The sequence below is a fragment of the Thamnophis elegans genome, chromosome 2 (assembly GCF_009769535.1).
Source record: "Thamnophis elegans isolate rThaEle1 chromosome 2, rThaEle1.pri, whole genome shotgun sequence".
Taxonomy (NCBI): Eukaryota; Metazoa; Chordata; class Lepidosauria; order Squamata; family Colubridae; genus Thamnophis; species Thamnophis elegans.
Window position 1 is genome coordinate 20,674,825 of NC_045542.1, and position 15,022 is coordinate 20,689,846.

A 15,022-nucleotide genomic window follows, 5' to 3' on the forward strand; every position below is an offset into this window, starting at 1 on the left:
GCCTGTGAGTTGCTTGCAGAAAAATACTTTAGGAAGAGTGGTCTCTGGTAAACTATGATCTGGTGGAAAATTGGGCTTGATGCGTTTTGACTTCACAAGAGACTAATAGAATAAGAATGTTAAAAAATTATTCACTTCTGCATAACATTGTTTAAATTTTCTCTTAAGTATGTTGATCCATGTTTCTTTGTATTTAACAGTTTCTGCCTCTTGGCTCCTCTGACCCAGAGTTAGATATTAGGACATGTCTTTTTGGTAATGTGCTTCTGATAATTCACTGATCGGAGGTAATGTGCAGAATATAACAAAGCACATTTTCTAAAGTTTAATCTGGTCTGTAACCATGAAACTGGAAGTTAACCTGCATTGTCTTAATTATATGGAAAAATATGAGGCACAAATAAATCAATGCATGCAACATTATTAAATACATGGCTTCACCATCCTTCTTTTTTGTGAAGTCCTCGATACATCACAGTGCTTGACTGATTTTGTGGGGGTATAGAAAGGGAACAGGGTTGGATTAGTGTTTTGAGTGGGGATAGAAAACATCAGCAGGCTGTGGAAAATATTCCAAAACAAAGCAAAATGCTTCCGTATTGAAGCCAGGAAACTTGTGGCCATGTCTGTGAAGTCAACAGGAACTGAGCAGGAGCTGAAAAGTATTTTATTTTACTTAGAGAAAAAACAAGAGCTTAAAATTATTAAATTTTAACTGATTATTCTAATTTTATTAAATTGTAATTACTTTCCCCCTATTACTGCAATACTTCCATTGAACATTTTGAGGTACTATGATTGTTGCATGATTAACAATTGAAGTTATAAATGAAATACTATATATTTGTATGAGGAAAAGACAAAAGTGCTTAATAATATTCTGATCAAAATGAGCAACTGAATAGGCTGCCAATAGATATGAATTGCTGTCTTCAAGGTAAGTTTGGGGTTTTCTGTCTGGGGACTATTTATTCTAGTTTTGAGATCCTGGTGACTTACAGATAAAATAAATAATATATGGAAAAGACAATATGATCAACCAAAAGAACAAAAGCTGAACTAAAAAGTGATCCACAACTGTTCTATCACAAGACCTGAGAGAAACACATTTTTATTAATGTCCATAATGTTATAAAGTTGGGAGCCACACAAATCTTGTGGAGAAGGTTGGGGAGGATGCTATTCCAGAGGGCAGGTGTTACGACTGAAAAGGTGTACTTTCTGAGTCCCCCCAAAATGACCCTTTTTCTGGGTATTAAAAAGCCTAGCATTGAATAAATGTTTGGTGGCGTAAAAAGCAGACTGGAAGAGCATGAAAAATTGAAGGTGGATGGAGAATCACGAAGAGGTTATAGTTAACATAAGTGAATTCTATGTGTTAAGTTTTCATTTAAGTGGATGCTATTTTTCTTTCATGGAAGTGCTCCCTTTAGAATCCAAATCAATCTATATTCATTCTTCCAGGACACCATAAACCAGGGAAGTCAAACTGGCGTCTCATGGGCTGGATGCGGCACACAAAAGCCATGCCCACCCCAGCTCCGTGAAGGGAAAAAATGTGTCCTAAATCAGTGGTAAAATTCAAATGTTTTTACTACCAGTTCTGTGGCGTGGCAGGGGAAGGATACTGCAAAATCTCCATTCCCACCCCACACTGGGGCCAGCCAGAGATGGTATTTGCCGGTTCTCCGAACTACTCAAAATTTCCGCTACCGGTTCTCCAGAACCTGTTAGAACCTGCTGAATTTCAGCTCTGCCCTAAACCAAGAAAAATAGTCTTCGTTTCCATCTTGGTTACTTCAAAGTTGTAAGGGAGCTTATTTTTAAATACACTATAGTATGTCATAGTATCCCGTTTTTCCCCCAACTTGGTGAGCCTTCCCAATGCAACTGTACTAGATAAATACAGGTAGTCCTCAACTTACAACAGTTTGGTAAGTGACTGTTCGAAGTTATGGCAACACTAAAAAAAGTGACTTATGACTGTTTTTCACATTTTTTACCATTGCAGCGTTCGCATGGTCCACATTATCAAAATTCAGATGATGTTTGGCAACTGACTCATATTTGACATTGCAGTGATCTCCTTTTTCAATCTTCTGACAAGCCAAGTCAATGAAGAAGCCGGATTCATTTAACAACCGTATTAATAACAACTGCAGTGATTCACTAAACATGTGTGACAAGGAAGGTTGTAAAACGGGGCAAAACTCCCTCAACAAATCTCTCGCTTAGTAACAGAAATGTTGGGCTCAATTGTGGTCATAGGTTGAGGACTATCACCTCTATCATGTTTATTTGTTTGTTTGTGCTGCTTAGTCAGTGTTGGCTTCTAGAGACTCCCTGTTCCATTCCCTGCAGTTTTCTTGGCAAGGTTTTTCAGAAATGTTTTACCACTGTTTGATTCCTAGGGCAGAGATAGAGAGAGAGAGAGAGGGAGAGGGGGAGAGGGAGAGAGAGGGGGGAGAGAGATCACCGCCTCAGGGTCTCTTATCTATCTATCTATCTATCTATCTATCTATCTATCTATCTATCTATCTATCTATCTATCTATCTATCTAGTCAAGCATGAATTATATAACAGATATGTATGAACATTATTATGAATACATGGAATGAATACGAATACAAGGGAATATTAGGATAGGGACTGTGGGCATGTTGATGCGCTTATGCACGCCCCTTAAAGACCTCTTAGGAATGAGATGAGGTCGACAGTAGACAGTCTAAGATTAAAGTTTGGGCGGTTTGGGGAAGAAACCAGTGTTAGGAAGGGCATTCCAGGCATTGACCGCTCTGTTGCCGAAGTCATATTTTCTACAATCAAGTTTGGACCGGTTTATCATAAGTTTGTATCTATTGTGTGCTGGTGTGTTGTGGTGGTTGAAGTTGAAGTATTCATTGACTGGTAGGACATTGTAGCAGATAATTTTATGTACTACTCTGGCCTGTTCCCTTAATCAGTACAACAAACTGGATCTACAAAAGCATTAAAAAAAAAAGTTGAAATCCCAAACATTGGAAGGGCGCCAAATGGCAGGAGCCTCCTTGAACTCCGTGGCTGTCACTGTGGCGGAGTTGCACTAAGAGGCGCTGTGTCGCCTTCGCGGAGCCCCTCTTGTCTCCTCTGGGCTCATAGAGCTCTCAGAAGGAGGGGCCGAGTTGCTGTCCTGGACTGGAGAAATGGGGCACGCGTGGCTGCCGGCGGGGCGTCTCTGATCGAGGTGAGGAGGTGGCGGCGGTGACTGCATTTTCACGAAGGAACGAACGAATGAAGCGGTGGCTGTTTTGCGGAAGAGAGGGGCGGCTGGGTGGGTGAATCGGTATTGCCGGCATGACGGGGAACGCAACTTGCGCGAATATTTGAAATGTACAAAGGGTCAAGAGAGGCTTGAATGCAAAGGGCAGAGTAAGACCTCTAAAGGACGTGGGTTGCTAATATCATAAACATCTCCGTACTTACTGAATATAAGTGGGTGACGTTTTCAAAACGCCATCACCCCGGAGTTGTGGGACTGGTTTACTCTCTGGTTATACAATAGTGAGCACGATCGCCCCGTTTTCTGTGTGGCTCAATATCCCATTTTGGGAGATGGCTTGAAACTCTTTAGAGGAATTATTTTCCAGGGCGGGGAGAAGTTTTGTATTGCATGTTATTTTTTGAAGTGCCTTTATCTGTTCTTTATGAAGATTTATCAGGGTGATCTGTCGTACGCAAGTCCCCCGTTTGTAGGACCTTCTAAAATGTAACGGGATAATTACTCCTCCCCCGGGCTGTGTGTTCCCAATCGCTAATGTAATTATCTCCAAAAGGGAGCAATGAGGAGAGGAGCGATGTAAATGACTGATCTATTTGAAGAGAAGGTCAAGACTTTTGCTTGCCTCTTTTTTCTTTCTTTCAATCCACCCAGTTAGAAAAGGGAAGACGGCTGATGCGACTGGAGTTTGCCAGGCAGGATCTGTATAAGGGATATATATCTATGGAGGAAGGGATGAAAGACGCTTTTGCCAAATTAAATAAAACTGCAGGGCACTATGACCGGAGGAAATGTTTCCTGCTCTGTTGAAAATGACGTGTAAATTAACCCCTTTAGTATTGGATGTATTGGAAGGCTCCATTCCACGCTCTTGACCAATATTCCTAGTCATCAAAGCAGTTGGAGAAGGGAATCCATCGCAGGTTTTGTAGTCAGCTAGGAAGACATGGAGCACTCTGGGAAAGACCTTTAGGATGTTTGTAGATGACGTTCTGTGACCCATTACAAATCTTGTACATCTGTATACAAGTTAGTGTTGCAATGCAGTTTATTCCAGGGTAAAGATAGTCCCGATTGGATCTTGAATCTGTCTATTAAACTGACAGGTCTCATTTATAAGGCTCTTGTACATAGGGAATTGCTTTCTCACTCAACAGCTAAAATCTGAAGTATGATAAAGGAGGCAATTTCTGTTTGAATATCAAGTCCTAGGACAAGCAGACAATGATCATAACTTTTGGGTGCTGCTTTGCAAGTCTCCTAAAAGCATTTGATAATAACCCCTGTTGGATATACAATGCAAAGGGGGACTTAAAAAAAGATTTAACTGTGATCCAGTGCATTCTTCTTAGCCATTTAGGATACATTTTTCTTGCAAAGGTAGACTTTTTCTGCAGTGCTGTAAGACTGACGGAGAAATAATCCGAAAGGGAATGTTTGTGTATGTGTTAAATTTCCACTTTGCAAAGTGGTTTTGCGATAGGTATATTTCTATGTGGTTCTGCTAGCCAGGTACTCTAATGGAGTTATTGTCTGGTTCTAATGGGCAGAGTTGAAATATAATTACTGGTAGTTCCCTTACAATTATCCCTGAGCAATTATTTTATAGGGTAAGATGAAACATAGGAACCCAGTCAGGAAAAAAAAAAAACCCTGATCATTGGAATGTGTCCCCTCCCCCATTATAAGGACTATATCTCAAATGAAATTTAAATTCTGGGACTGTGAGCTTCATTTCTCAATTGTCTCTTTTAAATAAGACAAAATTTATATTATTCGCCACTATTGCAGACAAAATGTATAATTATAAGAACAGCCCTGAAGACTTGACATTGCAAGTCAACCGAAATGTTAGCAATAAAAGTTGGATGCATCCAAGTTTAGTGAGTACCAAGAATTGCATACTATCTGCCTGGCTACTGTTCTGTGAAAATTCATGTAGGCTGCTGGTTATGATAAGATGGCTATTGGAACCTGTTGAAAACTAAGCATGGTGCAGAGGTTGGAATATTAGGATAGCATTAAAAGGACCCAACTTCAAATCTCTGTTCCAGTATAAATCTCACTTTATACCCTTAGGCCAGGCACTCACCAAACTTTTTTGTCACTGGGTTTAGGGGTTTTAGATTGTGGATTTTTTAAAAAGTTGTAAGTCACCTGGAGTCACCATCTGTGAGATGGGCAGCTTTATAAATTTGTTTAATAAAATAAAACCTATCCCACAAAAGGCAATTTTTGATTGGATAGAATTCTTAATAAATTATGGGGAAGTTGTCAATACAATATACCTTACAGAGGTGGGTTGCTCCCAGTTCAGCCTGGATGAATCAGTAGTAGCAGTGGGAGGCTCCGCCCACCCACCAGACGCTTCTGCGCATGTGGAGAAGAGTCCCGCGCACGAGTGAACCAGTAATAAAAAAAATTGGAAACCAACCACTGATACCTTGACTCCAAACATTTAACGAAAGACTCAATGACATAATAATTAGCAAGATAGTGAGATGAATGGTATGACTATTAATTGGATATATAGGGGGTCTCAAAAATAGTACTCTAACCAGTATTTTCTGGTGGTACTAAACAGTACTCTAATCAGTGTTTTCTCATCAAACTCAAGTTCATAATCTTTTTGGGGGATTGGGTGGGGGATGTCTTTATTTGCAATCCAGAGCTAATTGTTAAATAAATAAAATGGTGGTAGGTATTAATTAATCATTTGGATGAAGCCTCAGAGAGCATGCTTTTGATCTGGGATGCTTTGCCCTGAGTAAAAGGTCAGACTCAGCAGCCTCTGGCCCTTTCCAGCCCTTTAATTCCATGAGTATACTATGCGCAAACCAAACAAACTATTTGCGCAAACTATCTGTCAATGGGCAGAGCCAATATCTTTATGACAAGGTAATTTCACAAGGGAGAAGGCAGATTTTAAATCCAGCAATCCCAGCCTGTTTAGGGAGCGACAGATGGCATGCAATATTTTATATGTTACAGACAGACCAGCAATCAGAAGGACCGTTGGCATGTTTTGCTCAGAACTTTGCTGTCTTTTTTTTTAGAGATTCAGCTGAACTCACTGAGCTTTTCCCAATCTGGTGCTCCCTATGTATATCGGGGACTGTAGTACTCCAAATAACTAGCCAGTATAGACTTTGGCTCTCTCTTGGGAGCTACAACCCAAGGTGTATGGATAGCACCAAGGTGGGTATTTCATCCCCTTCATGTAGCAGTTCAAGCCAACTGGGTGTAAACGATTGGCTGGCTGGCTGTGGCATCATGGTGCCATCTCGTCTTTTCACTTATTAAGGCAAGAGTTGAACAATTCAGTTTAATAAATGTTTATTCTACCTTGCATTTTTTCCCCAAAATTGAAGCTGAATCTTATATGATATTGAGAAACCAGCAAAATCACTAGTCAATATTTTGAATTATGCCAGCACAAGGGGATTCTAAATGAGAAGAAACCATATTGTTTGTTATTGCACAAAGATGACACTTGTCCTGATACTCTTGGCACTAGGAAACACTGATTACAAAACACCTGTTTCCAGGTGCATTTGGTTTTCTTACCGTGATATTGTTTGTTTTAAGCCTTATAAACCACCAAGAATTACCTTACCCTCTGGAAAAACTTGTAAATGTTATGTTAAGCAGCATTGCAAATGACCTCTTTCAATATGTGTTATGGCACCTCCCACCATGGCTTATCATTGACCATGAAGGCACAGGATCCTGGGAATATCTGCAAATTCAGTAGCGTTTGGAGAATCACTACCCATTTACTGTATGCAAACCTTTATCACACCCTTCTCTAATTTGATGCCTTCTAGATCTTTTAGACCCAACCCCTGGTCTGTGACCAGCAGCGATCCGCAGCATGCCAGAAACCAGGTCACGGAAACAAGTGAAACCCCATTTGCAGGAAACAGGCTGTTCAATACTTTGAACTCAGTGTGGGTGCCAGAATAACTGAGGCGCAGGCAGGAATAAGGCTAACAAGTTTATTCCGTAAAAGTACAGCTGCCATCTGACAGCTCGTTTTTCGGACCCTCACCTCCCTTCAGGCTTTCCGTAAAGCCGTTAAAACCTGGCTGTTCCGGCAGGCCTGGGGTTGACGAGTTCCCTTCCCCGCTCGAATTGTGTAACTGTTGATTGTTTTTTTAAAAAATTTTTTTCTCTGTATCTATTTGTTGTGTTGCCTTGTCTGTACTACCCCCCCCCCCGGGTTTATTAGCTGCCCTGAGTCCCTCCGGGAATAGGGCGGCATAGAAATGAAATAAACCTATAACCTATAACCTATATGAGCTGTCAGATGGCTCTACCAATCAGCTGTTAGCTGTGTTCCCGTCGAAACTAGAACGTGCTGAGCATGCTCAGAACACAATGCAGGCAGCTCACAAAACCACACCCCCTCCAGTCCATGATGAACCCTCTCTCCATGGAACTGGTCCCTGGTGCCCAAAAGGTTGGTGGGGGCGGGGGCACTGATTTAGACTTTAATTTTTTGTCTTCATCTACAGAATCAGGAAAGCTGGCTTGTTAAATAATTTGAGCTTTATTTCAAACATAAAGAGGGCTAGTATAGAGACCACAGCTGCTTTTATATAAGAACCGTTTGTGTGTTGTGGCGTGCCATGGGGCTGGTTTTATCTGAGGAGTGAATAATACCTAAACAGTGTTTGCTGGCTCAGCTCACAAATAGATTTGACTGTCTATCTTTTTAGTAAGTTTGCAAAACTTATTGTGGCCTATAAATATGAGATCCGGTTTTCTTTCCGAAGAAGAAACCACACTTTAACACGTAAGTGGGAGTGAAGGAAAGCAGCATTTAATTTTTGACTAACTGAGAAAGCATTTTAAGCCAGTTCTGCTCAAGTAGCGTCTTCTAAAAAAATTACAAGCCATTCAGCAAAGGTTATGTTTTAATTTTAAAGGATTTTTGCCATCCTCTTTCCCTTGTTAGAAAGTAACTTTCTTTATAGGTACTATTGACAATATTGGTCTCCATAAACTAGATGTATAAAATTCCACCCACTACATATGTGTGTATAGGTTAGGGAATGGAAAATATGACAGTTTTAATTTGTGCTGTGTTAGGAGCCCATTTAGGCAGACTTAAATTATTTTCAGTTTAGCCTACATGCTGCAGAGTAGATTGAGGAGAGCAAGTCCTCATTTAGTGAATACAGTTGGGAGTACCCTGTTTTCCAGAACAGAAGATCTCCCCAGTTAATAAGCCCAATTGGGCTTTTGAGTGCATGCACTAAAATAAACCCTCCCCTGAAAATAAGCCCTCCCTGAAATATTGCAACCCAGCAGCAGCCGTGAGGTGACCACACTCGCCGCCTCCTGCACTTCAAAATAATAAGACCTTCCCGAAAATAAGGCCAAGTGCTTATTTTGGGGGCCAAAAGAAAATAAGATCCTGTCTTATTTTCGGGGAAAACGGTAGAAACTTGGTCATTAAGTGAAGTGGTTGCTAATTGAAACCATTAGTGTGCTTAAAATCTTACTATTTCTGCTTTACAGACCTATGAAGGTTGTATGTGCAAAGATTGGTTGTAAAGTTACTCTTTCATCACTGTCATAACTGCAAATGGTTGCTAAACAATACAACCACAAAATGAAGACTTTGTTTGGTATATAATTAAAACAGGAGAGAATGTACATAGCTGATCATACTTATCTCAAAGGAATATGTTAAATTGTGAGCATAATGTTGTATTTGGCTAGGTTCAGAAGGTATTGGATAACCAAGCTTTGCAAAGGTTGACAGTGATGGGTTTATATTTTACTGCTAGAATGAACATTTTTGCCTTGAGTTGATTTATGTTTTTGATGTTCAGCAGATGTGTGTTTCATATTATAGCTTGTTCCAGTAGATGTGTGACATTCATTCTTTGGAATGGTCTGTATGTAAAGAGGGTGCTACATCTGCTGAGTTCAATAACAAGTTCCATTATAAGTATTCTAGCGACTATTATCTAAAGTTTCTACCTTTAGTTTAAAAAAAAAAACTTTTAAAAAGTTTTTAAAAGTTTAATCCACTTAACTTTGAAATACCTTAAGTTAAATGATTGAATTCAGTGGGAGTTACATTTGGATCGATATGTATAGATCACATTCTGTCTTACAGTGGTAACCTTTATAGCTCAGCACTGGAGTTGAGAAGTTAAATTGAGAATTGCTGTCTTGGGAAGAGGCAGAGGTCAAAACCAAAGCTGCCTTATCCTTATTCAATTTCTAATCACCTCTAACCTACTGTGCTAGATTGGCAAAGGTAAAAGGTTCCCCTCACACATATGTGCTAGTCGTTCCCAACTCTAGGGGGTGGTGCTCATCTCCGTTTCAAAGCCGAAGAGCCAGCGCTGTCTGAAGACATTTCTATGGTCATGTGACCGGCATGACTAAACGCCAAATGCGCATGGAATGCTGTTACCTTCCTACCAAAGTGGTCCCTATTTTTCTTCTTGCATTTTTACATGCTTTCGAACTGCTAGGTTGGGAGAAGCTGGGACAATTAGTGGGAGCTCACTCCATTACACGGCACTAGGGATTCGAACCGCTGGACTGCTGACCTTCTGGTCAACAAGCTCAGTGTATCAAGCTCATTGGTAAAAATGGTTAAACAAAGGGATATATAAAGAACTCAGGTCTGGCCATTCATGATTCTGAGCTTTTTTGAGGGGACAATTCAAATGTAATTGCCTCTCTTCCTATTAAAAAACAAAAACAAAGGTCAGGGCCAGATTTCTGTTTTCCTGCTTGTATTTGATTTTTGTTTTATAAGCTGGTATGTTATTCCTTTCTTTTCTGTGATTGTCAGTATGGAAAATTAATTGGGGGGTGGGAACCTATAGTTTTGTGATAGCCCACAGGCTTTTGATGCTTTCCACAGATCACTGGTTTCTGTGCCCAAGCTTCTTCAATTAATTTTGAGTTTCAGGAATGAAAATTACATCCATGGATAATTATTGTGAATTGGTCAACGAGGTTAGATAGATAATCAGTTGAAACAGCAAAAAAAAAAAAAACCTTCAGGGTATCATTATCATTTGCAAGATGGTGCTTCTTGTGCATGTATAACCTTTGTATATGTACAAAAACAATCCTGGGTATGCGACTTCACACCCTTTTGTTCCAGAACCAAATCAAAGAGTAACAAATTTAAAGAACAGTAATCTTTAGACAGCTTTATGGCCCATATTTTTCCACTCCTTTAATTGCACTCACCTTTATAGAGGATTTTTAAAGGTAGCTAAAATTTGTGCCAGCAAGAGGTGTAAAATGGCACGTCTAACAGTGGGGCCACTTGCTCATATGACACTAAGCAAGGAAACCTTTTAAGCTCTTGCTTGCATTTCATTGACAGTAGGAGTTCAGGAAAGAAATCTTGGAATTATGGGTTAGTCGATAAAATTCTCAACTTCAGAGGGAAATAAAAAGACAATGTAGTAGTATTTTCAGAAAAGAAGTTTAAAATAATTCATTTTTTTAAAAAAAATCAATACACTATCTTTGTAATGATCTATGCTGCCATTACCGCTCAGATCTTGTTTATCTTTCTGATTGGCCTGATTTATAAAAAGATACTGTACAGTTAGAACGAGATGCACCTAAGTACTCAGAATTAGAAATTCTGTGAGGAAAGGTTTCAAAGTTTTTACTTACTAGTTTAGTTTAATGCAGTGTTTCTCAACCTTGTCAACGTTAAAATGAGTGGACATCAACTTCCTGAATTCCCCAGCCAAAAGTTCACACATCTTAAAGTTGCCAATGTTGAAAAACAGTGGTTTGATTAGACTAAATTTATTTCTAGGACATCCCAAACTGTCACTACTGTGGACAGCTTCTGTGATACACCAAGAATGTATTTATACTATTATACTGATTTTGCTCCTCCAATAATGCCAATAATTTTATATTTACATCCTTTCCTTTATCCCTATTACAAAATCCCCCCCCCCTTTAAAAATTGTCTCCTGAAAACAACATAGCCTGTTTTTAAACATTTCCCAAATTTAATTTGATTTCTAGGACAACCAGAAAGGTAACTGGGAATAGTGACTCAAGTCTACCTTAATCAAACTGCATTCTTAAAGTAAGGAATGTTATGGTGACAATTACCTTTCCATAAGGTGACCATAAAAACTAAAACAGTAATATGTTAAATAATTATTGTGTTGTTCTTCAGGTCAAAGTAATAAGTATTTTGCTAACATTTTAGACCTTCCTAAGCAGTTTCTTGAATCTGTCCCATAGTAGCGAAAGTCTTGCCAACTTCTGGTTTGGACTGACGTTAAACAAAACTTGAAGAGTATCAAAAGTGGTGCAGATAATTAGTCCACTATCCACTCTACATAGTAATATTGCAAACGGATGTTGGAAGAAAAATCCGATCTGGTTCCAAGACTGGAAAAAGACCCTGAAAATAAAATGGAGGCGGGCTGCATGGAAATAAGGTCTCTATTTATTTGGAAGCCAGAAACTTTAGTGAAGGTTGGAAGCATGTTTCTGGGATGGGCTTTTATACATTCTTTGGGGCTTTGTGATTGAGATGCCTGTTCCTGTGTAAGAAGGTATCCTTTAATATTTTAATGGCTGTTGCCAGATTCTTATGGGATCATGGCTGAGTCTTCAGGCAAAAGGGGAAATGCAAATCCTAGGTGTTTGTCCCAGCTTTTCAGTTTGCCTAATTGTGTTTGGAGTCTCTGTTTGCTCTTTGCTTCTGAATAGATTGGCCCAATCTTTCTGACTGGATACACAATCTCCATTCCAAAAAAAAAGCCTCTTCAAACTTCTACTTGAAGCTGTTTTCCTATGACAGGAAGATTGGAGCTGCTTTCTGCCTTTAAGAACATGTTTCTCCATTTCTCCTTTGAGGAAATATAATATTCTGCCTCTTTTAATACACCCCCCCCCAATATTTCATTCTCTAGGAGGAAGAGGGTTTCCCACACTGAAATAAGGTTGTTCAACCATGATAGTAAAATCAAGAAATGTTAATTGAAAGTCACATGCTGCCTTGACAAGGTTTTTAGTCTGAGATCCCCATTAATCCTAACACATAAAACTAAACACATCTGCGTGCTGGTTTCCTCTTGTCTCAAAGAAACCCTCACTCTATATTCATCAGGGTTATGGCAGGCCTGAGGTATGCATGTTATTAGGAAGAAGGAGTTTGTTCTGGGGAAAGATTAATGAAGAGCAAACAGATCATTTGAAAAGAGTTAAAAGTTCATTTTGTCAGGCTAGATATTTTGTCAAGCTTTAGGTTAAGAAAAATTTGGTCTTGGAACCGTCCTCCCTGAGGAATCCAGTAGGAAAATTGTTCTGAAAAAGTTAATATGGTGTCAAGCAATGCAAAGATCAAGATTTTTTTTATTACCCAAGTTAGTTTTATTAAAAATAATAATTCCTGTGTACCAAGTTAGACAAATCTCTGTTGGTTGGGCCCATTTCTAAAATACATATAATGGCATGAGTAGTTCTCAGTAATTTGGTTGGATTTCTGAAAAAGTTTTGAAATTTACCATTTTCTTTTTGGTGTATTAAATCTCTGCAGAGACTTACAGCCTTTTTGCTGGAGGAAATCTTCTGTACTCTCCCTCTCCCCCCCCCTCTCTCTCTCACACACACACACACAAACACACACACACACACACACAGGGCTTGTCTGTCTGTCTCTCCCCTCCCCTTCCCTCCCTCTCTCTCCATCCTCTTATCTGACTACTGAAACTGGGCGGCAAGCAAGAAATTAAAACCAGAAAACAACAGAAAAGCAAATGGTTGTTGCTGTATGTGTGTGTGTGTGTGTGTGTGTGTGTATGTATGTATATGTATATATACTGTAGTCACACATAAAGGAGTTATATCTTTGCTAGGGAGGGGAGCATAATCTCAGAATTGCCTGTCCCAAATAGTCTGACTTTTCTGAGAAAACATGCTTTGTAATATATCATGTAACCTAGTGAGATAACTGTTATAAAATAAACACTTTTGTGTCATAAAGCTTTACAAGTAATTAAAAGAATTTTAAAGAAAAGCAAGCCCATATTTTTCAGTTCCAGCCTCCTTACTTTTTTCCCCTTTAAAAAAAACAGGGTAATTTCAACATTTCTTGAACAACTACATTTTTATACAATACAAGTAACTGCCAGAAGTTATGGCCATATTTTACATTACAGAAGCATTTGACTGCATTCTTTCTCTAGAATAGGAACATAAAATATAAGTAAAGCTTCAAGAAATTATTCATTAACTCTGAAAACCCATTATCCATTTGCCTGTGTGTGTGTGTCTCCCTCCCCTTTTCCCCTTAGATTGTCCTTTTTTTGCATTTGCAGAGAGATAAACTTTTGCTGGAGGAAGAAAAAAGAGTTTTACTTGAATCAATTGTTTCAGTTTCTAAAGAAACATTTTGATGGTGACTAGATGTCTACTTATCTCTTGGATTTATGTATCTGTATAATCACAATAGGTTCTATAAATCACCCCTCAAGTAACTGCACTTTTGTCTCTGGTAGTATTTTTGGGAAGTGGTATTTGTCATGGTTGGGCAAGAAATAATCCTTAGTTCTACATGAGTCATGGGAATGAGTCAAATCCTATACCATAAAAATAGAGCAGGATCTCCACCATATCTGCCTTTCTCTGCTGCAGCTTGAAGAGAAAAGTGTTATGCAGAACTCTGGGTCTGTAGCATGGCTCGTACAACTTTACCCTAAATATGGATTTAATGTCTTCTATTCTCTCTTGCAGCTACTGTGACTGGTTCTAAAGATCCCAATTCTGGAGAGAAAGTCCTAACCATGACACCTGGCAAGGAAAGGGAAGTACTCTATGGTAAATCGGTCATTTAATTTGCATATCTTTTAAGCAACTTGGTGGCTTTTCGGAAAGCAGGCTCAAATATCTCTCATTTATAGCTGAATGTCTATTGTTCTTTACAGCATTTCTAGAATGGCATGTTATCCTTGGTTTAAGAGGGTCACATACAGAGTCCCAAGCCCTGTTTGTGTGACTTCCAAAACCTCATCTGACCATTACTGCTAAAAATTGTGGCATGCTTTCTTACCATTTTGAGGCAGAAAGCCACATGAAAAGGACTACCGCAAGTTCTACAGTGATGGTCTTCAAATTATTTGAAAAATAAGGCCTATCTGCACAACTTTCCCCAGAATCTTTTCCCATCTTAACGAATGTATCTTCTCTTTTTATTACACTGAGAGCATATGCACCAAAGATAAATTCCTTGTGTGTCCAATCACACTTGGCCAATAAAATATTCTATTCTATTCTATTCTATTTTATTCTATTCCTATTGTATTCTATTCTAAACAAAAATTCTCAGTCAGTTTGGATCATTGTGCCATCTGAAATGGCTCTTGGATTTAGACAAATATTAAGAGTGGCATTATATAATCATTTTGCTTTCTACTCATTCTATATTGCTTTCTGGTTCATGAGATTTCCCAAAGTGATTTACATTATAATAAAAAAGATAAGGACAGTTAAATTTACCAGACCTTTATTTATGTCCATGATGAAATATGAATGTTTCATTACAGTTACAACATTTACGAAAGTTGCTTACTTTTTTGTTTATCATTGGGTAAAAGAATTTGAAAATAATCTTCCTCCAACATATTCTTCAGCTGTAAGTTCTTTGAAAGAGAGACCTATAGATTTATGTGTGCAAAATATGAATAGCATAAATCCTGTATGTCTTCATAAATGGATATTCCAATGAGTTAAGAGGACTTGCT

At 38.8% G+C, this 15,022-nt stretch overlaps 1 protein-coding gene across 1 annotated transcript in view; it reads left to right on the plus strand.

Annotated features, from left to right (window-relative positions):
- The first annotated feature begins 3,116 nt into the window (after nucleotides 1-3,116).
- SLC11A2 (solute carrier family 11 member 2) overlaps nucleotides 3,117-15,022 on the plus strand; it is a 60,834-nt gene continuing 48,928 nt past the window's right edge. The window contains exons 1-2 of the mRNA XM_032209311.1: nucleotides 3,117-3,224; nucleotides 14,016-14,099. Coding sequence (XP_032065202.1) covers nucleotides 14,066-14,099 — 34 coding nt within the window. The 5' untranslated portion in view covers nucleotides 3,117-3,224; nucleotides 14,016-14,065. The remainder of the gene's footprint in view (nucleotides 3,225-14,015; nucleotides 14,100-15,022) is intronic.